Raw genomic sequence first — 27636 nt, forward strand, 5'->3', positions numbered from 1 at the left:
ATTTTCTTTTATCCTTTCCGATTTATAAATGTAATATTTTAATTCTTTAAAAACTTTCTTAGTAATTACTTTTTCATCTTAAAGACTTAGATAAATCCACCACAATTTCTTCCAAAAACCTAGTTATATAATAATAATAATAATAATAATAATAATAATAATAATAATAATAATAATAATAATAAAATTTTATCTATTAGTATTTAGTAGCACTCATCAATATGTGTAATAATGCCATCCATATCCATATTAAATTTACAAAAATAATAATGCCATCAAAATTTATTGGTTTTAATCTCACTTAGTCATTAACTCAATTTATTTAATCTAGTTTCTTAATCTAATAATCTAATAACATATTTTATCCCATACTATAAAACATTATTATAGCTAACTGATGAACAAAAACATTAAATTATAATAGTCGCCTAGTATTTCTCCTAAAATTGAGTTTGAAGATTAATAATAATGACCTGAAAATACTTCTTGTCCACATTCAGATCATTTTTAATTTTGCATAAATATGCAGTAATAGCTCATTAAAAAATTGAGACTTGCTAATAAACGTGAGTCTTGAATAATGAATACACAGGGACAAGACAGCATGCATGAACCAGCTTTCATTCTCAAGTCAGTGTGCTCAAAACCACCTTAAGTGGGTCTATATAAACCTCCCCTCACAAAAATCTTAAAACATATCTTAGACTCTCATCCAGTGACGGATCCAGAAAATTTGTTCAGTGGGGGCAAAATATATATAATATAATAATAATTTTTATAATTAATGTTATAAAATAAGAATATTTTTTAAATTATTTAACCAATAAATTAAAATAAAATAATAATTCAAAATAATAACACATAATTTAGAATTCCATTCTTCTAGGTTTCATATTTTGAAAAGATTGAATAATCTTTTCATTGTCAATACAATCAAATGTCTCTCTTTCTATGTATGTCACTAAACAATCATTTAAAAATTCGTCTCCCATACGGTTCCGAAGTCGACTCTTTATGATGTTCATAGCAGAAAAAGTTCTTTCAACTGATGCAGTTGCTACGGGCAAAACTAAAGCTAACTTCAAAAGAAGAAACACTAATGGATAAACAATATTTTTTCGAGTCTCAACCAACTTCTGAGAAAGAGCACCAATTCCATTTAAGTCTGAGAATTGATCATCAGAACGCACATCTAGTATGAAGTTCTCAAGTTGACTGTCAAGTGCCAAAAGTTGAGTGGAAGAAAATTCTAATGGATAGAATTGAGCTAACTGGATCAACTTCTCCTTATCAAATGCAAAAAATGAGTGTCTTGGATTCAAACAAGCTATGCAAAGAAGCAATTCAGTATTCACCTCTGTAAAACGATTATTGAGTTCTTGAAGTTGTCTATCAACTACTTGATAGAATATCTCAACTTGAAAATGATGCAAATTTGATATCTTTTGAGCTTTGCGTCTTGATCTTCCTTGTGACACAAATATATCATCCATGATTGGAACAGTAATATCATGTTTGTCACAAAACAGTGAGACTTCGTCAAGTAAAAGAGACCAGCCATCATCTCTTATATTTTGCAACCGTTGCTTAGACACTTTGACTAATGCCATAGCATTTACAATGTCTTGATCATTCCTTTGTAACGCTTGAGATAACTCATTAGTAACTCCCAAGATATTTTTCATCAAGTGCAAGTTGAAAATGAATTCAAAGGATTGAATGACATTCAATAAATGACATGCTTCAGCTCTTTGTTCTGAATTATTTCCATCTTCCTCAACATATTCAAGAACATTAACCACAGAAGGAAATAAAGAAATTAATCTAAGTATAGTTCCATAGTGTGAACCCCATCTAGTGTCTCCAGCTCTTTTTAAAGCTGTTTCTTGATTCAAACCACGCCCACTAAAAATTTCTCCACTTTTTAGTGCTTCAATTGTCTTAGTCATTTGACTATCACGAAGCATATCTCTTCGTTTACACGAAGCTCCAACAACATTGCACAAATTAGTTAACAAATTAAAAAGCAAAGCAATTTCAACTTGTTTTTTTGCAACCGTTACAAGAGCTAACTGAAGTTGGTGAGCAAAGCAATGTACATAGAAAGCATAAGAATTTTCTTTCAATATCAAAGTTTTCAAACCATTAAATTCTCCTTGCATGTTACTTGCACCATCATATCCTTGTCCACGTACTCTTGATAAACTTAAATTATATGTTTCTAATAATGACTCCAATGCTAATTTTAGAGATAAAGCATTAGTATTAGAAACATGAACAAGACCAAGAAAATGCTCCCTAACTTGTCCTTCTTTGTTCACATACCTTAAGCAAACTGACATTTGCTCCTTAATAGAAATGTCACGGGCTTCATCAACCAATACAGCAAATAATTCATCCCCAAGATCATCTACAATAACTTTTGTCGTTTCCCTTGCAGCAGCTCTTACAATATCTTTTTGAATTGAGGGTGCTATTAGTTTAAGATTCCCACGAGCATTTTTGAAAGCACGACCAATCTCTTCATTATGTTGCGCAAGAAAGTTTAGAAGTTCCAAAAAATTTCCTTGGTTAACAGAATCATCTGTCTCATCATTACCACGAAAGGCCAATCCTTGTCGCAAAAGAAATCTAATACAATCAATTGTTGCTGTCAAGTGAATTTGATAATTCTTTTTAGCTTGCTCAGATTGTTTTTCAATAGCAGCAGTGATGTGTTGTTTTGGTCTCATAAGTGCTTCACATTTTCTCCAAGCTTGATTATGAGCGCTATCATGAATCCCAACATGAATTTGTAGTCTCTCCTTTTTTTTCCAATTTGAAAAGCCAGTAGTTACAAAAGCATCACCACCTTCAGTCTCAGGTTTCATAAGATAACAACAAAGACAAAAAACAGCATCTTTTGATATACTATACTCTAACCAGTTGCCATAGTCATCAAACCAATTAGGATTAAATCTTCGAAAAGAAGAACCACAAGCAGTTTGCGGAAAATCATGAGTCCTTGGTTGACAAGGACCTTTTTGTAAATATGCACATCTAACTTTGTCTCTGTCATTCGGGTGATAACTTGAAATCTTTGGTCGTTGTCCTGGATCTGCTATAAGATTATCTACTTCGAATTCTAAAAACCTCCTTTTATTAGAAGAGGTCGATGAATTGTTTTGGGATCCAATCTCCAATGATGAGGTTCTTTTGAAATATTTCTCCATTACTAATAAGATAAAATTATAAATACAAAATTATAAATACAAGTATAAAATTATAAATACACAATTCTACACAAATTAAAAATTACAATATAAAATTATAAATACAAGTATACAACAAAATAATTTAAATAAAATAACAACAAAATAATATTTAGCCTCTCTTGTCAGCCACTCATTTCTTTGCCTTATCATTGCTTAAAGAGAATTTGCTTTATCATTGCTTAAAGAGAATGCTTGTGATTTGTGAATTCCAACAAAATAATTTAAATAAAACAACAAAAAAATAATTTTCAGTCTCTCTTGTTAGCCACTCATTTCTTTGCCTTATCATTGCTTAAAGAGGATGCTTCATGCTTGTGAATTCCAATCAAGAGGAAGGTATTAGGTAATCAAGCTGCTATGAAAGAATTAAAAATTCCCAATCTGATGCAACAAATAGAATGCTTCATCTTAATCAACAAGACAACAAATATATATCAGATCATTAAAAGGAATCATCAAAAGATTTCTACTTTCGACATCCAAAAATTCAAAATCAATATTAGACTATTAGTTGATTATTGACTGATTTATATTGTTTTCTCGTATTTATACATCAGAACAAATTAAGTCTTCAAAAATAATTAAATCAATGCACAAAAACAATTAACAAATAAATTAATCAAACTAAACTTGCATTACATCAGAACAAAATCAAATATTCAATACAAATTCACAATTCACAACTAAATCAGTTATCAAACAACAATGAAGCAAATAAGTGAATAAGCAGAATTGCAGATCTGTAAATCATGATTCATGACTGTACCAAAAAAAATCCAAGATTGAATCTGAACAGTTGAACTTTAGGAAGCAAAAGTGTAAAACACAGTAAACAGTAGCCAGTGACGGATCTATGCGGCGTTCAGCGGCAGCATGACAAAAGCCAGGCGTTCTCTGCTGAAGCCTGAAGAGTGAAGACTGAAGATTGAAAACCAAAGAGAGAAGAAGATAGCAGATTTGCAGTATTCGAAGAAGAAGGACGAACGGATCAGAACCGATCGATGAAGAAGAAGGCAAAAGGAGACGCGGAGATGTGGAGACACGGCAGTGACTCTGGAGACAGGAGGGCGGAGGCCGGAGAGCCAGAAACGTCAGCCGTGACACTGGATGAGACGCGGAGCGGCGGAGTGGCTCTGATATCTGGAGACAAGAGTGCCGACTGTCGAGTGCGGCTGTGCGAGCTGCGAAGTGCGAAGGTTGGAGGCTGCGAAGCTTGGAGGCTTGGAGCTGATGAAGAAGATTGGGAAAAGAAGGGTTAGGGATTTGATTTGGGGTTGTGGGGTCAAAATAAATTATATAGTGGGGGCATTTAAGACATTTTACTATGAAGTATTAAGTAATTTCTAAAATTCCACTGGGGGCAGTTGCCCCCACTACTCAATGAATGCATCCGTCCCTGCTCTCATCACTTTATTACAATGGAAACACTACCCACCATTAAATCACCAAAAAGTGAAGCTGTTACCCCTAAGTTGAGAGATATGCTGAACATTGATGTTGATACTAATAATGTTGTTACTCATCCTCCGAACTCAATAATTACCCTCGATGCACTTCGTAAATATTTTATGGTATCCTTTGACCTCAATCAACCTGCTGCTAAACTTGATCAGGGTGAAAATGAAAACTTTATGGTAATAAATTAGTGTTGAATGGATGCATGCTATATTTGGTTTTTACAATTATTATTTGGGTGATACTATACATATAATTATTTTTGTAATTAAGTCTAAATAAGTTGGCACAAGTCTAGAAAAAATAATTGCATGCGTCACACATTTGTATAGTACAAAAAATTTTGTTGCAAATATATTATGTTGGTTTCGTGAGTCATTGTCCTAGGTATGTAGTCGTTCAAAAATTTCTATATTGTGCATCAAATTTATGTGTTATGCATAGTTTGTTGGTTAAGTATCAATATTCTAGACACATGATTTTTCAAAAATTTACACAAAAATTTAGGCGTTGTATACCAAATTTTTTATGTTGTGCACCTTAATTTTTATGCTTTGCATATTTTGTTGGTTGAATGTCAATATTATGGGCATACAGTTCTTTAAATAACTCTGTATTGTGCACTAAATTTCTGTATTGTGTATATTTTGTTGGTTAGATTTTAATGTTTTGGAGATATAATTCTTTGAAAATTTAGTAGTTTATTGGACATATAAAAAAAGAGGAAAAAAAAACGCATGCATATGACTTGGTTGAAAAATAGTTTAGCCAGCTAGCTTTATTGTTATTCTTTTCCTTTTTCATTGATTGATTGTATCTTTGAAGGTTGTTGAATCATCAGCTCCTAAGGGAAAAGAAAAAAAAAAGCAGCAGCATGAAGTTTATGAAGAAGAAAGCAATGATGAGAAATATGAGGATATCATCAAGTTCTGAGAATGCTGATATGGAAAATGATGAAGATGTGGATTCATTGACTGTGATGGGATGCACTGATTGTTACATCTATTTGATGGTATCCAAATCCAACCCTGAATGCCCATGATGCCAAAATCCCAACCTGTTGGATGTGCTTGAAGTAATGAACTTTCCTAAGACTGCTAAGCCTAATAAGAGAATGAGGATCAGTCAAATTTAATTTGGCATCTCTCAAATATATCTCTCTCTTAAAGTTTGTTAATTAAGAGGCTTGTTCTTATTATGTCTTTTTAATTACAACCTTTTTGGCTTATGGTCTTGACCGAGTCGTGGTCTGTTATACAGAATAAAATTGGATTATGCTGATTCAATAATAAGAATAATTTTACAATAATAATTTTCAGCATGCAATATTCATAATACTTTAACTAAATTTACAATAATAATATCAACCACTTGTTTAAGGATTAAAAGATTTCATACATAACAGTGAAAAAAAAAATATTATAGTTGAAAGGTATCCAATTTAATCACCCAACAGATATCATGGATACATAATCTCCCAACAACCACCTAAAACAAACACTCAGAGCCCAACAACAACATCAATGCTAAAGCTAAAACATAAAAGCCAAAAACACAACAAAACCGAAAAAACAATTCTAACATGAAAGACACCAACTACAACAGCACCCCTGCCAAGAAAAACCACTACCAAGATATCCCAACCTCAAATATGTAAAACCTTCCAAAAGTAACACAGAGCCAAAATAAAACATTGTCCCTCCCAGTGTAAAGGTGAACTAATAACAACCAAACATAATCATTCCTAATAACATATATCCTCTTGTCCCATCTTCTTTACTCCTCCATCCCCCATATTTTTTTACTTGAAATCTCCTGTAGATTGGTTCTAAAAACTCTACCACCAAGAGAAAGAGAGGTAGCAGGGAACATATGTACCACCAAGCATCCCCAATAGCCAGATGAAAACATCAACAGCACTGGGTATGAGGCAGAACAAACTAACTAACTTTAGCTGACTGCACATGCTTTATCATGTGCAATCTCAATATTCTTAATACTCGTAACATCAATCCTACTGCTTGAGCTTTGAAAATTTGCGAGACAAACTGAGAACTGTTATATGCCAATTGATCCAATTACAAGAATAACAACTAAGAGAATAAAAAAAGATTTCGCAAACATGGCTAAATCATTTGTTCAGAATATGCATCAAGAATTAGACAAGACAATGACTAATAGTTATAAAAAGTCAAACGTCTTATTATTTACAAGATGCATTAAAGACTCTTATTAATTAAAATGAATTATATAGGCATCACTTTTTTTTGTATACTCCGCCCTAAGGCCAGGAACAAAACAAAAAACAAAACAAATTAACGAGGAAAAGAAACCCCACTTCTATTAGCAAATAAAATTAGAGTAGTCTCCTTGGGAGATTGATCCCAAGAGCATGCTCCTTGTTTTGATTTAGTAGCAAATTTGCAATTCTATAAGCTAACTGATTAGCCTCTCTCTATATATATGTCATATGTGCACTTGCCATTCCCTGTTGAGAAGCTCTCTGATCCTTCTAATTGGGTGGGTTACAGTCTGGTGGCATTTTGGAGGGTTCTCCATCAAATTCACAGTTGCTTGAGAGTCTGTTTCTAGCTCAATCCTTCTAAATCTTTTCTCCCATGCCATCTCCAGTCCCTCCCGTATTGTTGCAACCTCCGTTTCTATTGCCTTTGCATAGATCAGATGTCTGGCATCCAATAAATCCAGCTACTATCCGCATTTTTTAAAATTTCAGCACAACTACCTTGTCTAGGGTTACCTCTAGAGGCCCCATCTGTATTTAGCTTGATCCAATCCTTTTGGGGTGGTTGCCAAGAAACTGTCAAAGACTCTTCATGCTGATTATTCTCTATTCTTCTTCAGGCATCCCTAATTTCTCTTGCTAAGTTCCTTATTTTCATCTCTTTGATTCTTAAGGGGATATTTATATTAGAATGTATATATTCATTCCTAAATTTCCATATAAGCCAAACTGCTGTGACAAAAATATCCTTCCATTCCATATCATCATCAGACCCCATGTCCACAGTCATATTTGCAATAATCCACTCTTTCAAATCAAGATTATAAAACATGCCAATATTTTGCAGTTTCACCCGGCAATTTCACACTGGCGATGACAGGATAATCTCGAATAACATGAAAGGGAGTCTCAATATCATTATCATAACTCATGCAGTTGGGATTGTTCCCTCTACCCCATCCCGCAGTTCTGGAAGCTGTTAAGGCAGCATTATGGGCCAACTGCCAAAGGAATACCTTCGCCCTTTGTAACCCTTTCCAATCCCAAATCAATTTCCGTAATCAATCTAAGTCGTGGTCGTAATGGGAAAGAAATTGATAGGTATGTTTGATAGCAAACTCACCTTTAGGATTGGGTCGCCAAAAGAGGATATCCCTGCCATCTTTTATTGAAGGAGGGGGAGTGCTTCGAATTTTATTAGACATTGCAGGTAGGAGGGTATTTAGCTTTTTTATTTTTCATTGTCCTTCATCTACATAGTCACTCATTGGACAATTTTCTTCCTTAAGTTTCAAGATTGGGGATGTTAAATTAGCTAGCAAGTTATTGGATTCCAACCAAGCGTTTGTCCATAACTTCCTTGCCTCACCATTTCCAAGTAGGTAACCTATGTTTTCCTTGATAATGTGCCATTTGGATACAAGACTTTTCCACAATATAAAGTCACCACTAATAGCCACCACATTTTGCATAGGATTGTGCCCTCTCCCAAATTTTTCAATCATAATTTGAACCCAAAGAGAATCAGGTTTGGTCACAATTGTGGGTATCATTTTTTTAGTATTTATTTTATGTTTATTTTATTTTAGTTTGTTTTGTTTGTTTTAGGTCTAATTATGATTTGGCCCATTTTTATTTTAGTGAACTTATGAGTTAAGGTTTTAAACGTAAGAGGTATAAAAACCTTCTAAAATCTGGTAATCACTTTTTTCCTTAATTTTGATGAATATGAGAAAAGGACAAAACCATTTGAAAATACTTTTAAATCCCCGACCATTACAAAACTTGGACGGATGAGTCCCTCCGTCCAAATGCCTCCGTCAGACCCAACGAAAAAGTCTGACGTGACTCCCGTTCTGATGACCTGGCGTCACGGGTTAACACGTGGACTGATAAGTGGAAGGATAGTTTCGAAAATTGGACAAATAAGTCCCTCAATCTAAAAACTACGTCGTTTCGCATTTGGCCATTTACATACACTCTCATCCCTTAAGTTGTATACAATACCCATTACACCCATACCACTCCTACTGAATTACATTAAACCCTAAGAATACCAACGATCACCATGCTCTATTTCTCTTTCCAAAAAAACAACTACCCAGGTTGAGACGGTTGCGTTGTGCAGTGGCTGTCAAAGAGGGAGAACCCTCCATTGTTGTTTGAGTTGCTGTCTTCGTCACCAAAGATAAGAATTCGTTGCATTACTTAATGAGTAGATTGTCAGATTCATTGCATATGCAAGTTAGAACTGTATTGTGAAAGGACTGAACGTGCATGTTGATAGTGTTGTAAAAAAAGTATTGGGATTTTTCCTTTGAAATTGATTAACTGTTAGGGCAAAGAAATGTTCTGGGGTGATTTTCGTTTCTGTCTTTTGAAGGACATTGCTTTTTAATATGTGAAAAGAGTACTTCTTGATCATTGCTTTTTGTTTTTTTTTTTCAGATGGTTGATGTGTTTGTGGTGCCGGTTTTCCACCATGTGGATAATTTTGTGAGAGAAAGTAATGGTTCTCTTGTTTATAAAAATGGGAAGATAGAGAAATTTCCCGAAATGGACCTGGATTTGTGAATTTCAGATACTTGATAACACTGTTTAAGGGCTTGGGATACCAATCATACAAGACAGTTTATTGGTATGATCCAAAGAGTGCTCATGTTGAGTCTGGGCTGCATATTTTGACAAGAGATGCAGGGATTAATGCAATGCGAGAGAACAAAATGTAGAATACAGACACGGACGGGTTTTACCTATACTTTGACAACCCTGTTGATGAGCCTGAGATTGTGGAATATGCTAGAAACCAAAGTAACACCCCTGTCTCATAAGAGGTTTTGGTGGATCTTTAGAGTTCGTCATCTGATGATGGGGACGAGAGTACGGAGGATGAGCCCTACAAACATCCACCACCCGGGTTTGAAAGTGACAGTGACAAAGATGATAATAGTGCTGATGACAATGGTAGCAAAAGGCAAAGAGTAATGAAAGAAAAGAAAAAAGTTGTGCCTCCAAAGAAGCTAGTTGCAAAGAAGACATGTGCCAAAAGAAACAGGAAGACGTGGAAGAAGAAGGGACAAAGTAGTGGATTAGGTGCATCTAATGTTACTAGAAGGCAGCAGGCCATGACTGGACCCAATGAGTAGCAGGCCAAAACTAATGTTGGGCCTGGTCCTAATGTGCAGCCCAACAGCGACCCACAATCCAACAAAGACCAAAATGTTAAGTTCTATGTGAGTGAAGTCCAAGATAATGATGATGACCCGGTATATGATTATGAATATGAGAATTTACATACACCTATATCATCAGATGATGAATCTAGCAAGCATAAATTTCCTGAGCTTGATGATGATTATGCTTTTGGAGAGGGGAAGTTTAAGTTAGGGACTAGGTTTGCCACCATAGAGAGATTTAAGGAAGTTGTGAAAGACTTATTCATTGCTGAAGGTGGTTTCTGACTCTACTCCGAGAGAATTTGGGAGATGTGCAGACTTATGGTTGGAATTTTATGTCCGACCAACAAAAGGTAAACTTCATAATTCTTTAACTACTGGGTACTTGTTCATAATTGAGTTATGTTTTACTTATGCACTTACTTACTTTTAGCTTCTATTTTAGTGTTAGGTAATTGTTTAATATTGACTGTTGTTGAATACTAGGTTATGTTTTAATAGCTATATACAATTGTATGATGATTGCTGGTTTAGTATATGATTGGGCAACTACTATGTAGTGGTGTTGACTGCTGTTTAGTGCTAGGGTTCTGTTAGATATTGACTTCATTGTATACTGTGTTAGGGATTGCTACCTGCATTGAAATCAGTGATGCCAAATGCACATCACCGAAATTGTGTGATGCATATTTGAAAAAAATTTATCAACCGGTTTAAGGATTCGTGTATTCGGGAGGTGGTTTGGAACTGTGTTAAATGCACCACCATACCAAAATTCCAGGAATAGATGGAGAAGCTTAAAGGAATTAACCAAGGTGCATGGGAATATCTGTCGAAATTTGAACCAGCAACTTGAGTGAAGGCCTATTTCTCACATGGACTAAAAGTGAACAACCTCACAAATAACATGTGTGAGGTGTTCAACACAAAGATAGTAAACTATAGAAACAAGCCTATTCTCACAATGTGTGAAGAAATTAGGTGCTATCTGATAAGGAGGATGGTCAAGCATAAGGAGTTACTTGAAAATTATCCTGGAAAGCTCGCACCTGTTCAGCAGAAGAGGCTAGAGCGTCTTATAAGGCCCAGCAACAAATAGCTTGCAGAGTGGATAGGTGACGACAAACTTAACAGATTTGAAGTGAGTCGTAAAAATACAAAGGTGGATGTGGATTTTATCAAGCAAACCTACGCATGCAACAAATGGCAGCTGAGTGGTTAGTTTTAATTAATTGTTAAATATTTTCTCAATTATATGGTTTACTTGCTACTGGTCCATGATGTTGTTCTGTTTTAGGCATGCCATGTATCCATGCACTTACAGTAATCAGGAAGAGACATGATCATCCAGAGGAATATGTGCATCCATGGTTATGCATGGAGACAATCCATAAGACATGCACATTGTATTCAACCTGTGCCAAGTCAGGAGTTTTGTACAAGAAGTGAGTATTCAAGGCCAGATCCTCCCATCATAAAGAGACCAATATGCAGGTCAAAGGTGCACAACAGACAAAAGGATCCGGCTGAACCACTAATGCAGCAAGGTGACAAGTTGAAGAGATCATTTAAAGTCACTTGTAGTAAATGTGGTGTAACGGGACATAATTACAAGACCTGTAAGGGTGCTCCATCTGATCCCAACTGAAAACCTAAGACCAAGAAGTCTAAGAAAGGTGGCACAAGTTAATCAATAGTAGTCCTTTCACTATCACAATCAACACCAAATGAATGTAAGTACTGTACTCAAGTAGTAATATGTTTAATTGGTTTTGCTTCGTGATGTATGTCTTTGTTTAATCCAATGTTAGGGAAGTAATATTTATGAATAACGATAAATTATAAGTAAATAAAATTGCTTGAATGCAATTAAAAACTATTACATACCCGGATAGAAGGTGGAAATAGAAGGTTCTGACCCCATGAAGGGGAAGATTCTCCCACTTCCATTTCATTTCAGTAGGAAAAAGAGGGTGGAGGGTAAAAATGGGAAAGAGAATGTCCTAATAACTAACATGCCATCTAACTCGAGTAGTGGGAAAGCGAGGGGATGTGTGATTCTAATTAAATCGGGAGTGGGCAATCTCCTTGCATTTCTGTTTCTGTGCTGTTGTAAGTGTGTGCAAGTCAATTGTGCAGATACCATTGTTACACTGATCTCTTGATCATGTAGTTGTTCATCACTAATTTCACCAATTCGAGACCATATCGTTGAAAGGTTAAGTTTTGGCGAGATGTTGCTGGAATTGATAGAGTTCTCACTGGATAACTACGTAATTTCTTTTCCATGACAATTATCGTTTGACTACACTTATTTTGTGGTCAAAATTAAAATAATTTCAGTGTCAGCTATGATATCCTTCCCAGAACAAAATGCATTTGATTTGTCGAATATAAATAGATTTAAGAATGAAAACCTTTTGGCACTTCTTCAAGTGGTGAGTCACTCAAATTTCATTCGATCTTAAAATTTTTCGCTTATGTGAGAGTATATAAAGGAAAAAAAAAAGTATAACTACAAAGAAGATAAAAGTCCTGCAAAACAAAAAAAACAACAAATAATGCAACAAGTTGTTCAGTGTCCCTTAATATTTCCTGATAATAATCCACCCGTATCTTTTTTCTTGCTAGTAATTTTGTCTTTGTATGTATGTATTCATATTTTTATCTTGATGTTCGCTATTGTAGTCTTTTGTTTTATTACAGGCAAATAATCCTGGGTCATTTTTTTAAGAAGTTTATTGTTTACCATTGCAGGTGAAACTACTATTTTATTACCAATTATGAACTAATCTCTATAAGAAAATCTTTTAGAATGAAAATATAAAGCGAGGTAAATTTTTTATGTTAGACAAATTATGCTAGTTCGACTGATATATTCTCATACACCTTATTTACTGTACAGCTCTAAAAGTTTTTTACAATTTATTTTATTCAGGCGTTTATTTCTAGGTGTGGTAAATGGGTTTGCATTTTAGTTTGATACTGAATTTACTGGGTTACGACAAGAAGAACAACCATTAGCACTAGATAGGATGAATCCAGTACCAGTTCTTTGCATTGGGCCTAGTGAACACACTGGGAACAGGTACAAACTATTTTCTTATTAAAGTCTTAATTCTATTTACTTATAGTGTGCAACTTGTAATTGAGGTATATCTTATGTTTTTAATATAGTTAAACTAATTTTATTATCAATATTTGCAGATTTTGATTTACTTTCTTACTCAAGTACATCTGGAGAGATAAACCTTTTATAAGCTCAGTAACATTGACACAACAGACAGAGAGCGTAAATGGTTCATAGATATCGAACTGATGTATCGGTGAATTAGAAAAATTTCTATCATAGTTTATCTTTTACCGTCATTCATTAATGTTTGTTAGTTACCATTGCAGTTCACAGTTATGTAATCTCCACCAAACAAACTGAACTTTTCTGACCTACTAGCAAACCACTGTTACTAATCGGTTAGAAAAGCTCAATTTGTTTCATTGGGACTACATAATTGCGATTTGAACTACAACGGTAACGAACAGTATCAGAATTCAAAACTTAACATTAATAAATGACCGTAAGAGATATACTACAGTAGCAGTTTTTCTAACTCACCAATACATTAATTTGATATCCATGAGTCATTTATGTTCTGTCGGTTGCAATGTCACTGAGCCTATAAAAAGTTTACCTCTCTCCAGATAGACTGAAACAGAAAAGTAAATCAAAATCTACAAACATTGATAACAAAATTAGTTTAAATATATTAAAGACATAATATATACCTCAACTGCAAATTGCACACTATAAGTAAACAGAACCAAGATTTTAATAAGAAAATAGCTTGTACCTATTCCCAGTGTGTTGTAGGATCACTATGCCAAGTGCAAAAAACTAGGACCGGATCCATCCTATCTAGTGCTGATAGTAGTTCTTGTCGTAACCCAATAAATTCAGTATCAAACCAAAATACAAACTCATTTACTACACTTAAAAATAAATGCCATAAAATAAATATCAATGAATTATAAAAAATTTTACCGCTACACAATAAATAAAGTGAACGAGAATATATCAATTGAACCAACATAATCTCTTACATGAAAAACTTAGCTTCGCTTAGTATTTTCATTCTAAAAAATTTTCCTATAAATATTAGCTTAGAATTGGTAATAAAATAGCAGTTGATATATTTCACCTTTAATGGTAAACAATAAACTTCAAAAATGATCCAAATTAATTGGCCTTGAAACAGCCAACATCAAGATAAAAATGTGAATGCATACATATAACAACAAAGACAATTACAAGCAAGAAAAGAAGATATAGATGGATTTTGTTATTAGTATATATTCAAAAGCACTGTACAGTCTTGCTGCATTATTTGTTGTCCTTGTTTTTTTTTTATTCTTATTTTCGAGGACTTTTATCCTCCTTGTAGTTATACCTTATTTTTTTATATATAATTTTTCACACGCAAAAAATTTTAAAACTGGAAAAAAAGATCAACATGAAACAAAATTGAAAAAAATTTTGGTAGCTCACAACTTGATAAAGTGTCAAAAGGTATTCATCCTTAATTCTATCCACATTCGGCAAGCATTTTGTTCAGTGAAGGGTATTATGGATGACACTGAAATTGAGGAACATAAAGCTTACTATACTCAATTATCGACAAAGATGCTTTAACTTCCCAAAGCTTAGAGCATGCTGCCTCAACATCTTTAATATCCAAATCGAAATCCGGTTCCTTCTACGGTACATAATGTTAATAATATCATTAGACCACTATTTTGAAAAAGAATGTATGGTGCAAATCTTCATAATATAGGTCATTTAACCACCTCGTCTTTGGGATCAAACATTTTCTTTAACAGTAAGCATTCACTTGGAACACCTAATCCACCACTTTAATCATCATCAAGATCACCAATATTCCCTCCAACTTCTTGCATTCCAGATTGATCAGTAATAGCGGACACCTAATCCATAAATAAATAAATGCAATTAGGTCATTATATGTAGATCCTCTACACAAACAAATCATAAACAGAATATCCATTTTGTAGCCAGTCATTAACATCCAACTTTTATTAATTTACGGACACTGAATATGATCTTCAGTGTCCAAAACTGGCATGAGCTCAAACTTCACCAAAATATAAACCTAACTTGAGTCAAACAAGGACCAATAAACTCAGATCTAAGGATAAAACAATAGTATTAGTGCGTACCTTGATTGTCCTGCCGCCAATTTCCGATTGACCATTCAAGCTCCATGCATTTCTCGCACCTTCAAGGCATGCAAACTACAATAAACAATGGTTCAATCAACTTAACACTGCTAGAAAAAATTGCAATTTTATAGAAGACCAGTCTCTCGTCCTGCAGACCGCAGTTCAATACAATCAAAGCTTCCACATAGAATATGAGCACCTCTTCAAATGTTACTATAACATAATTTTAGAAAACGAAAAGTTATTAAAACATAAAGAAAGTGGCAATCAAAATTGAATGCATTTAACCAGACAAAAAAATCTTGATTAATCACCTGCACAAATCCAAAACCTTTGCAGTGCCCACTTTCATCAAGAGGCAGCTGGACAAGCTCAACCTGACCAAATTTTTTTCTGCTTCTGATGGCTTCACCATTACTGGTTGACCAAGAAGAAATTGGCCAGAAAGTGCTATTGCCATGGGGACAGACATGACATCATAGAACTCAATATACCTGTAAACATAAACAAAAAAGTAATAATTATATAAACCTACAAAGCCATTGAAAGAGCAGGGTTATAAAATGTAAGTTTTAATTACCAATGCACTAATGGCCCATCAACTGAGATGGTGAAAGTTTGTAAAGTCACTGTACATAGAGAAACAGGTTTCGATACATATAGAAAGGGGGAAAAGATAAAAGACCATTATTACAATGAAAACTTTGGCAAAAACTATGCTTGTTAACCCCTATGGTGGTGTTCATAAAACTAGCATACAATTCTTAAGTTATACAAATTCACTTGAATCAAACATGACATACAAATTTTGAAGATATAATGCCATCCTTCATTCATTTATTTAACAGCTAATAGCACCTGTTTTATAAATGGGAAAAGTATGATAGTCATCAAATGGGAAAAGTATGATAGTCATCAGTGCCAACTATAAACAGAAGTTAACATTCAAGATTCTTAAATGGGAAAAGTATGATAGTCATCAATGCCAACTACATGGCATAACTGAGAAGAGAAACAATGATTTAGTTGTGCAGAGTGATGTAATGCATACCCAAAACCCTTAGAGCGTCTTGAATTGCAGTCCATAATTAACCGAACCTCTCGCACCTGAATTTGATAAATGAGAGATGTCAGGAAGACCTAGATTTAAAAAAATGGAACCTTGAAACCGAAAAAGTGCCAAAATAAGAAAGTAGAAATGCATAGCAATTGAGATATTATAAGTTAGAATTTTGTCCAAGCATCACTGCAGAATTCTATATACTATTGGCATTAGGCAAGAAGGTGCAACATCAATCATGAACGTTACACTTCTAGTAAAAGTTCTTAAATTACTTGGCAGCTCATGATTTACTACAGTGTAAATCTATTCATCTATTCATAATGATCCTTAAATTAATACTAAGTTATTAATAAGAATGGATGAAGTCACACTGACAGACAAACAATCTATACCTTTACAGTCTATATTTCATCAGGTAACATTGTTTTTTAAGGAAAACAGGGATCTACTAGATTCAAAGGTCAAAAGGAACCAGAATCTAATCCATTTAGAAGGTATTTCTTCACGTTTATATATACTACATGGTTCCATTCAAACTAACAGAAGAAAGCAACTCTAACGTTACATAAGAAAGCATATGGAGTACCATGACCTTGCCCGTCCTTGAGAAGAACTCATACACATCTCTTTCATCTGCTTTCAGAGAAATCTGGGGAAATGCTTTGACATATTAGTGCTTGCGATAAATGTTGTCAGAAAACAGCACTGGAGGACAGCAGGCCAGCAGCGCAACAGCAGGCCAGCAGCAGCGCAACAACTCCACATAGGCCGCAGCCTGCAGCAACTCTCCAGCAGCAGTGCAGCACACCATCATCCTTGTAGCGCCTTTCTCTCCCTCTCTCTCCGTCGTCCTCCCTGTACTTTGCCACTCCATCATCAACTCATCAACAACCAGCCTCGGAGTCAACTTGATTCTTGAATCTCTGACTTGTTCTTTCTATTTTTTTTGCTTCTTGAATTTTTCTGTTCTTAATTTTCTCTATTCTTGCTGCTGTTTGTTGTTCTTTACTGCTATTTAGTCATCAATAATGATTAGAAAATAACATTGTACAAGTGCACTGCATCATCACTGATTACTTGCATATTACTAGTAGTCTAAGTGGGATAGACAAAGTGTCAACTAAATTGTCAATAAATTGTCAATAAATCATCTTTTACTCACCAATTCACTCACTTTTACCTTATCCAAAATTTTAACTAACTCAATCATCTGGTCTTAGAGGATCACCTAAAAGTTTAAGTCCATACTTAGAGGTAAAAGTCTAACATCTTATTTATGTCCTATCATAGTTCCTTGACACGACAAGGCAAATTATATGATTGTCACATAATCATCTTTTATTTAGTAGTGTAATTTGTGTTCTTGGTTTCCATTTTTACTCCTCTGCAAGTAAGTGACAAATATTGTTGAAGCAAATGATCTTTCACATTTTATCATTGTATTGACTGAGCGATTTGAGGTAAGCTACTTTGAACAATAAGTTTTAATCTTTGAAAGAATTTTTGTACTTTTCTACCATAGATTATGATGATCTAAATATTGACTTGGCATTTGGAAATAGAATGGCCAAACATTTTGGATGTCCTGTGTGAACTTGATTTCAGTTTTATTTGCTGAATTGGATAACGAAATCAAATTGTTACTGGTTAAATGTTAATTTAAACAACTAAGAAGACCTTTTGGTTGCAAAAATTCTTTTAATTTCTTCAACTCTTTTAAGTGTATAGAACTAGCTATTTTGTTCTTCATAAATTTACTTGCTTTGTGGGCCAAATGCTTCTAGAACAGGTGCGTATCTAGTCATATATAAAAAAATTTACAATGTAGTTCTTCATTTACTAAAATTCAAGTAAAATAGATACCTAGCGAGATTAACTTGAATTGTACTAAGCAAAGTATTGACCAATTGTGAATAAACTGAAACCATCTTTTTTAAGACATGCTTTTAAGAGCTATCACTGAGATCGCTGGCTCAAACCTGGAGGTTTAATTTTTCCTTCAAGTCGAAGGGTAATTCTTTTTTTGCCGTGTATAAATACTAACTCAAAGAAATATTCTCATGCAAGGTTTTATTAGGCTTACAAATTTTAATTTATATTTACTTTTAACTCAACTTTGTTTTGTAAATTATATTTATAAATAATGATAAATTACAAATAAATAAAACTGCTTGAATGCAATTAAAAACTGACTGATCTCATTGGTCTACTCATATTGTTGTCCGTGGCTCATTTCACCAATTTTAAACGATACCGCCAAAAAATTGAGTTTTGGCGAGATGTTGTAATTGACAGTGAGTACCCACTATATATATACACAAAGTTATGTTTAGAATAGGTAAAAAGAGCCACAAACAACTACGTGAAAAAACCAAGAGACCAAAAGACCTGTGAATTTCTGATTGCATTCAAACAATTTTATTTACTTATAATTTATCATCAATCATAAATACAATTTATAAAATCAAGTTGGGTCAAAAGTAAAAATAAATCAAAATTTCGGGAGGAGGATGGCGGTACCAAGGTTTGGGTTACCTGGTTGCTGGATAGTTGTCGCCGACTATAAGGAGAGAGGGAGACTATGAGGCCCAGAATGAGTGTAGATAACAGATGGAGGATGATGACTTTGTTAGGATTTAGATGTAGAGACTATATGTAGTGTGAATGATTTTAATTACTAATCCTAATTTTTTAAATTTTAAAATCTGAATTTAAATAATTATTAAATAATTATTTAAAATTTTGATTTTTAATTTTTAAAATACTTTTTTTAAGTCCACCGTACACTAAAATCATTCGCTCCCTCTTTTCACTAACACACCAACCCGCGAAATCTCTCTCTCTCTCTCTCTAACCCACACACATCGGCCATAACTGCCAACCATGCTGCAGCAAGACCCGAACGCCGAGCCTCAAATTACTAGGCAATGCTTCCGGCGCCGGTACCCTGAAACAGACTTTTATGAAGAGAAAAATAGGGTATTTGCTGCTACTTCCATCTCTGTTTTTTCAAGATTAATGTAATTGGACTGTAATGCTGATATCGTTTCTTTTTTATATTAAAGGATAAAGTGCGTAACCATACCTATAAGAGTGCGATCGAGTATCATGCTGATAATATTAGGAACAAGGTAATTAATTAAGTTAACTCATTTACAAATTATTTCTTTTTCATTCTTATGGTTCTTTTGATCTCATGACTGAGGGGTTGCATGGATTATTCAGGTTGTACTTGATCTTGGATGCGGCACAGGGATTCTTTCTATATTATGCGCCAAGGCGGGTGCAAGGAAGGTAAGCTATTTCTACTTGACACTTGTACTATTCATTTGGTTTATGTTCAAACCTTGAGCATGGATTCCGATGATTCTATCTGTTTCTGAGCTGAACTGCTAGTGCTTGTTCGTTTTTTGTTATCTTTTATTAATTACTTAATTTTGATGATTTTGAATTTCTGTAATTTGTAATAATGTTGTTAGTTATTATCAATCTATACTTGTGAGTTAATTATTGAGAATTTTTTGCTTTATTACCTTTTTTTGAGAGTTTTTTACTTGTAGACAATTTTCACTTAGAGTATTATTTTCTATTTTTATTTTCTTTTTTGTTTGTCTTGCCTAGGTGTATGCAGTTGATGCTGGCACAGACATTGCTAGCCAGGTAATCATCCAAAATCACAATCTCATTCTTAAGTTAGGATTGTGTGTAGTTAATTTCCTGTCATAGAAAATTGTCAAGGACCAACTCTGCTTAAAGCTAAAACTATCACACAACGGCACATACTTGATTTTACATTTTTAAATTGTCAATAATCCATCGTTTGCTCAGCAATCCACTCACTTTTACCTTATCCAAAAATTTAACTAACTCAATCATGTGGTCTTAGAGGATGTGAAATTGGGATACCATGTCGAGGATCACCTAAAAGTTTAAGCCCATACTTAGGTGAAGGTCTAACATCAGATTTATATCCTATCATAGTTCTGTAACACGACAAGGCAAATTATTTGCTTGTCACATAATCATCGAACCTGTAGTGTATCTTGTGTTCTTGGTTTCCACTTACTTTTACCCCTCTACAAGCAGGTGGCAAATATTGTTGATGCAAATGGTCTTTCACATGTTATCATTGTGGTGAGAGGGCGATTTGAGGTAGGCTACTATGAACAATAAGTTTTAATCTTTGAAAGAGTTTTTGTACTTTTCTAACTTAGATGATGATGGTCTAAATATTGACTTGGCATCTAGAAAGCAGAATGACCAAACATTTTGGATGTGTAGTATGAATTTGATTTCAGTTTTATTTTCTGAATTGGATAACAAAATCAAATTGTTACTAGCTAAATGTTAATTTAAACAATTAAGAGGACCTTTGGATGCGAAAATCCAGTTGGTTTCTTCAACTCATTTGAGTATATAGAAACTTTATATTGAATTTTCTGGATTCATTCTTTGTCTAGTAGGAATGTAGATACATCTGCCTTTGTTCTTGTTCAGTTTGTTTATTATTTGCTTGTTTTATATTGATGAGCAGGATCTTGAAATAAATGAGGATGTGGATGTTATAGTTTCTGAGTGGATGGGCCAGATGCTTCTAGGCGAGGTGCATATCTGGATTTTTTAAGTCTAATGTTGAAACACAATATTGTAAAATCATATATAGAAAATTTTATAATGTAGTTCTTTGTTTATTAAAATTTTGGGTAAAGTATATTTTATCCCTGAAGTTTGTCAAAAATTTTAAAAATACCCTAAGCTTTATTTTGTTTCAATCTTGTCTTTAAGTTTTCGATTTGCATCAAATATACTCCTAACAGCTAAATTTTCAAAAATTTTTGGACCAATCAAGCAATAATGCATGACACCTAAGTCTGATTTGCTTGTGTTAAAAGTTGTTCTTATGAAATTGTTGCTAAATTCATCCTAAATTTTTTGAAAGATTAGCTGCGAGGGATATATTTGATGCAAATCGAAAACTTTTGGGACAAAATAGAAACAAAATAAAACTTAGGGGTATTTTTGAAATTTTTAACAAACTTCAAGGACAAAAAATATACTTTATCCTAAAATTTAAGTTGAATGGATACCTAAGGTCAGTTTGAATTGTATTAAGCAAAGCATTGACCAATTATGAATAAAAAAAAATCCTTTTTCTTTAGGACATGCTTTTAAGAGTTATCACTGCCAGAGATCGCTGGCTTAAACCTGGAGGTGTAATTCTTCCTTCAAGCGGAACGGTAATCCTTTTGATTTATGAATACTGCTTGAATGCAATTAGAAATGCACTGATATCTTGGTCTGCTCATGTAGTTGTTCATGGCTCCTTTCACCAATTTTGAACGATACTGTGAAAAAGTTGAGTTTTGGCTAGATGTTGCTGAAATTGATAGTGAGTACCCACTAGATAACTATATATATATATATATATATAAAGCTATGTAATTTTTTTCCAATGACAATTATTGTTTGACTATACTTATTTTGTGGTCAAATTTAAAATAATTTCAGTGTCACCAATGATATCTTTCACTGAGCAAAATGCATTTGCTTCACCGAACGTGGATAGAATCAATGATGAAAACCTTTTGGCAGACCCTCAAGTGGTGAGTCACCAATTTTTTTTCATTGATCTTGTTTCATGTTAACCTTTTTCTTTTCATTCTTAAGTTTTGTCGAGTGTGTGAGAGTATAAAAATAAAAAGAAAAAAAAAAGTGCAACTACAAGGAGGATAAAAGTACTCCAAAACAAGAAAAACAAACAAAGAAAAACAAGGACAACAAATAATGCCGCAAGGCTGTCCAGTGTCTCTGAATATCTCCTGATAACAAAATCCACCTGTATATTCTTTTCTTAGCTTGTAATTTTGTCTTTGTTGCTGTATTTGTGTATTCACATTTTTATCTTGATGTTGGCTGTTGTAGTTTTTCGTTTGTGATTTTTAAAGAAGTTTATTGTTTACCATTACAGGTGAAACACGTCAACTGCTATTCTATTACCATTCCTGAACTAATGTCTATAGGAGAATCTTTTAGCATGAAAACACTGAAGCAAGGTAAGTTTTTTATGTAGGACAAATTATGCTGGGTTCAACTGATATATTCTCATGCACCTTGTTTACACTGTGCAGTTCTAAAAGTTTCTTACAATCTATTGATATTTATTTTCTGGCGTTTATTTCTAGGTAGGGTAAATGGTTTTGCATTTTGGTTTAATGCTGAGTTTACTGGGTTAAGACAAGAAGAAGAACAACTATCAGCACTAGATAGGATGGATTCAGCACTAGTTCTTTGCACTGGGCCTAGTGTTCCTCCAACACATTGGGAACAGGTACAAATTATTTTCTTATTGAAGTCTTGGTTATTTTCTTATTGAAGTCTTGGTTCTGTTTATCTACAGTGTGCAACATGCAGTTGAGGTATATATTGTGTTTTTAATATAGTTAAACTAATTTTGTTATCAATATTTGCAGACTTTGATTTACTTTCCTACTACAGTACAGCTGGAGAGAGGTAGACCTTTTACAGGCTCAGTGACATTGACGCAGCCGACAAAGCATAAATGGCTCATGGAGATCAAACTAATATATCGGTGAGTTAGAAAAACTTCTATCATGGTATATCTTTTAGAGACATTCATTAACGTTAAGTTTTAAATTCTGACATTGTTCTTTGCCATTGCAGTTCAAATAATGGTGATTTAGTCTGCAAGAAACAAACCGACCTTTTCTCGCCTTTCTGAAACTCAAGCTTATGAAAGCACAACTTTTCTGACCGATTAGTAGTAGTCATCCTAACAGTACTAAGTTGTTGTTGCGAACCAATTAACTCCTCTGGCTTTGTATTCTTATCCTTAGAATCAACTTCAGCGTCTACTTCTGACTTAGTAGGTGGCACAAAATAATACATTTGTTTCAGAAATGTGGCCATGGTGGCTAAGTTTCAGCAGTTATCTCTTTATTTTCCTTGCTTGGTGTTCCATTGCCTTGATCAAATATACGCTCAAGAATTTGAAGCATCGATGGTGTTGGTGTCCACCTCTGCCTAGATGTTATTTTCTGTCCTGCTAATGTAAAAGGGAAACTAGTGCTTTGGTAATGATTATTGTTGGTTAATGATTGCATAAAGGTACAATCCAACACCGAACTTTTTGTTAAAGCTCGCGTTGGCCTTCGTGTGAATGGACAGAGATCATATTGGTGTTCACTTGAGAGAAAATTGGATGATTAACCTAAGCCTTAGACTTTGGTTGAAGAAATTAACATCGATTAAATTTGCAAATGTATATAGAAACTGCAATAATCAAACATTTTTCAAACTTTTTAGAGAGTTGATTGCTGAATATTGAAACTGAAAATTGAAGTTGGTTTATGTTTGTACATAATCTATCACAAGATCATCAGACATGTATGAAAGATTAATTAAGATGATTGATGAGATAATTAAGAAATAAATATATGAAACCTGCAAGATCTATGCATCTCAACGAGCTGGTCACCAGAGAGTGGCATAAACTGCAATCTGCTTCCTCAGAGGAGTTGAGATTATCATGTTTGGCTGTAGATTAAAATGTTATAGAAAAATGAAATCTTACAATTTAGAAATTCATATTCTGGAAGCTAACATCACAAAAACTGTATGAAGATACATATCTTATGTGACTTTGCTACCCTCACTCGCAGGATATAAAAACTTTTATGTCGCCAGGAGAAAGCCTCCAAATCGTGCATATGGCTCCGCACTTTTCGACTGTATTGCTCCAAAGTATGTGTCTGCTCATTTATGGTATCATTAGACATTGTTTCTTCATCTAATCTAACAGCTGCCATTTGAGAAAGTTGAAAGTTCTCCGCCACATGTTGTAGCTTCCTAGCTGTTTAACAAAGCTCACTAGCAAGATGCAGGACCTCATCTTTTCCAAGATTAAGGAACCCAGCAATTGTAAGCAACCCACTCCAGTTATTAATAGCACGGTAAGACTTCAGAGCCTTATCCAGGCAGAACATGACAAATAAATTGTTGCAGCATCTTCAAAGCACTATTTGTCACCAAGATAATCTCCCCATGCCTCAAGGAAGGGCATCTTCTTTGCAGCATTCAATGCCACAATGGCTGCAAGATTTAAATCATACAGACCCAACGCAGATTCATAGACTGTGTCAGGATCAGCCAACCACAAAAGATGCTTCAAGGCTTGTTCAGCAGAAGGGTAAGACATTCTCCTCTGATCATCAGCATGAGACAATTCCATTTCATGGATGACTTTTATTCTGTTAAGTGATCCTGAAGTGCTTTCCTTATAGCCATCAGAACAGAAATATGATTTTGTAGAGTTTCTCTATAATGTTTTCATTCTTTACAGAATAAACAAACTCAGTTATGTAACCCAGATTGTTAACCTGTTTAACAAATTCAGAGGCCAATAGTGAAAATGACTGCCAACCACAGTAATCTACAATAATATTGAAATCTATCCTATGTGGCCTAACCATATGCAACACATCATTAAAGGGCTTTTGAACTAAGGCATTAATGATAGAAGCCAAAAGTAGTTTGCAGTATAATGGCAGCTTCATCCCCATGTAGGACTCCAACAATTTTAGCACCTCTCACTTTCTTGTCTTTTTCTGCTGTTGCTTTGGACCAAGTTCCCATACTTTGTATCTAACTCACCAATAAATATATCAGAAATGTCAACAATAAAAAGCAAATCTTGTTTAGTTGCAAGAATTAAATGTGTGGTAACTTGATCATCCAAATTTGAGTAAAACGAGAAACTGCAACAGTTGCTACAGATTATCCCGCCATTTGGTTGCAGTCTGCCAATCTCATCCACTGCTGCTAACTAGAACTACACTCATCCATGGGCAAGCTGAAGAAAAATTTTGATATTCTTGCTCAGGATATCCTCTATTAAAGCCAATTTTTGAGACATACTCTCTATCTTTCCGGCAGAAAACTGCATATATGCACAACATTTTTTTTTAATGTTGAAGAGGCCTAAGGCCCAAAGAACACAAAAATAACTAATCACAACTCTTCTAGTAAAAGCAACACCCTGAGAATCAGCACGCAAGGCGTGAATCAAGGAGGAACTTCGAAGAAGGAAACTCCCAGTTCCATTTGTAATCGGACTCCATTACCAGGTTAGGAATCTTCAAATCAACTGCCAATTTCACTCCCAGATACAGCCCCCATAATTCTGCCATGGTTATACTGCATCTTCCTAACTCCTAAGTTTATGCTCAAACCTGCAATGAACCCTCCACTCTAGAGTAACTATCAACCTAACATGGATATTTTTTAAATTTGATCATAATTAAATTTTAAAAAATATTAAATTTTTAAATTAATTTATCTAATTGATAAATTTATTTATAGTATTTATAAATTCATATAGATAATATCATAATTTTATATTAATAATATCTATAATTTTATTCTCATAATATTCATAATTCATAATATTCATAATTTTATATATACGATGTCTATAATTAATAAATTTTTATAATTAATATTACCAAATTTTAAATTATGCATCTTATATAATAATAGATCATGATTTTAATTATTTTAATATATTTTATTTAATATTTATTTATATGTTTATTTATTAATTTTAATATGATGAATTAATAATTATTTTTAAAAATTTATTTTTCTATTTTTTTTATATTTTATATTTTATTTTTTAATAGTTTATATGTAAAATATGAGCTGTATAGTAGAGGTTGTTAAAATTTTTTAATTTAACCTCCATAATTTTTATAGAGAAATTGTATTTTAACATATAATAATATGATTGAGGGATGTTTGGGATTTAATTTGAGAGAAACTAAAATTAATTTTGGAAAGAATATTTTAATGACTCTAAACACGTAAAAAAATAGTGAGTAATAAAGAAGATGAATAATAAAGAGGTGTATATATTACTTACTTATCGAAAGAATTGTTGTGATAAGATAGCTCGAGGTGGATGCCAATTTTTCACAAGACTCATGTTTTCAAAGAGAATCTTATTTAATGTAGTTTGAAAAATGACTATCATATATGCCTATAAATAGAGGCTTATGTCTCTGATGATAACACATCAATAAAAAGCATTTCTTTTCTCTCTTTACGAAGCTTTTCTTTCTCTTCATATTACAAAAATAGTATTAATATATAAATCATAGTTATTATGGTAGGATGATATTAATATTAGTGAATATTAATATTAGAGTCTTTCATTTATATTTCTTTATTTTATTTTTCTTATTTAGTTATTTTATGATACGTTATCAGCACGAAGCTCTAACGAAGTTTTAGGAAGACTTCAGCACGAAGCTCTAACGAAATTTTAGGAAGACTTCAGGTAACAAATTTTTATTATGTTGAAGCTCTCTCATCTTGAATTTAATGCTCTTGATATATCTGGAAATAATTATTTATCATGGATATAGATGTTGAAATCCATCTTGATTCAATGGATCTTGAAGATACCATTGAGGTTGAAAATAATACATCCCAGAATGATATAGCCAAAGCCATAATTTTCCTTCGTCGTCATCTTGACGTATGATTGAAAAATGAATATCCCACATTAAAAGATCCTGCAAATTTGTGGAAAGACCTTGAAGAAAGGTACAATCATGTGATACTTCCTCAAGCCCGATATGTTAGAGAAAATTTTCTCGACCTTCCATGTCTCGAATGTGCTCCTGCAGCAGCAGTATCGAGAAAAAGAATTTAAAAATATTTTGAGTTAATTTCTTATTTTCTTGTTACTGAACGCAACAATGAGTTACTTTTGAGAAATCATGAAGCGCGCCCAACTGGTGCCGCCCCATTTCCTGAAGTAAATGTGGCAAATCATAACCCCAGAAGAGGTAAATGGCAAGGCTTTGGTAACAAAAAAATTTATGGAAGGAAAATGAATTATGTTCACAATAAAGGATCTCACCAGAAGTGGGATAAAGAAAGAAACAATGGGCAAAGTAAATCAATTGAGGATAAATGCTTCTGTTGTGGTGGAAAGGGCCATTGGTCACGTACCTGTCGTACCCCAAGGCACCTAGTTGATCTTTATCAAGCATCCTTGAAAAGGGATGACAAAGGAAAGGAAACAAATTTTGTTTCAAATAATGAAAATTCAACCACTCATTATGATGTATCTAATTTCTTTAAGGATTATGAAGGAAATATTGGCTATTTGATCAATGATGGAATAGT

At 33.6% G+C, this 27636-nt stretch overlaps 3 protein-coding genes and 1 pseudogene across 13 annotated transcripts; 2 read left to right on the top strand and 2 right to left on the bottom strand.

The window, feature by feature from the left end:
- Positions 1 to 866: 866 nt before the first annotated feature.
- Positions 867 to 3212, bottom strand: LOC148546888 (uncharacterized). The gene has a single exon (XM_088499423.1). It carries the CDS (start codon positions 3210 to 3212, stop codon positions 867 to 869), a length of 2346 nt encoding a protein of 781 aa, XP_088355549.1.
- Positions 3213 to 9399: 6187 nt separating this feature from the next.
- On the top strand, positions 9400 to 10412 carry LOC148546889 (uncharacterized; annotated as a pseudogene).
- A 4148-nt stretch (positions 10413 to 14560) lies between these two features.
- Positions 14561 to 25680, bottom strand: LOC107616682 (uncharacterized). Of its 10 annotated transcripts, none has more exons than XR_015900174.1 (6): positions 17012 to 19260; positions 16414 to 16469; positions 15677 to 15856; positions 15360 to 15434; positions 14970 to 15107; positions 14561 to 14878 (listed from the first exon to the last, which is right to left on the bottom strand). XR_015900174.1 is itself a non-coding variant. In XM_088500597.1 (6 exons), the coding sequence occupies exons 2-6, from the start codon at positions 17012 to 17014 to the stop codon at positions 15091 to 15093; spliced, it is 315 nt and encodes a 104-aa protein (XP_088356723.1). In that variant the 5' UTR covers positions 17015 to 17433; positions 23887 to 25680; the 3' UTR covers positions 14678 to 15090. The 10 variants fall into 10 exon arrangements, 7 of the variants coding, with proteins under 7 accessions (XP_088356723.1, XP_088356722.1, XP_088356720.1 ...); XR_015900173.1 differs by having other exon boundaries at positions 14678 to 14878; positions 15360 to 15418; XM_088500597.1 differs by adding an exon at positions 23887 to 25680 and having other exon boundaries at positions 14678 to 15107; positions 15360 to 15418; positions 17012 to 17433.
- LOC107619201 (putative protein arginine N-methyltransferase 6) lies at positions 19266 to 23549 on the top strand. 2 transcript variants are annotated; one of them, XR_001615558.3, is made up of 13 exons: positions 19266 to 19404; positions 19491 to 19556; positions 19651 to 19719; positions 20047 to 20085; positions 20512 to 20577; positions 20960 to 21028; positions 21585 to 21662; positions 21736 to 21814; positions 21934 to 22028; positions 22394 to 22478; positions 22608 to 22753; positions 22921 to 23014; positions 23107 to 23549. XR_001615558.3 is itself a non-coding variant. In XM_016321442.3 (13 exons), the coding sequence occupies exons 1-13, from the start codon at positions 19309 to 19311 to the stop codon at positions 23162 to 23164; spliced, it is 1065 nt and encodes a 354-aa protein (XP_016176928.1). In that variant the 5' UTR covers positions 19266 to 19308; the 3' UTR covers positions 23165 to 23549. The 2 variants fall into 2 exon arrangements, 1 of the variants encoding a protein (XP_016176928.1); XM_016321442.3 differs by having other exon boundaries at positions 22896 to 23014.
- Positions 25681 to 27636: the final 1956 nt, after the last annotated feature.

This window comes from Arachis ipaensis, chromosome B9, assembly GCF_059453495.1.
Source record: "Arachis ipaensis isolate K30076 ecotype BB chromosome B9, ASM5945349v1, whole genome shotgun sequence".
NCBI classification, from domain to species: Eukaryota; Viridiplantae; Streptophyta; class Magnoliopsida; order Fabales; family Fabaceae; genus Arachis; species Arachis ipaensis.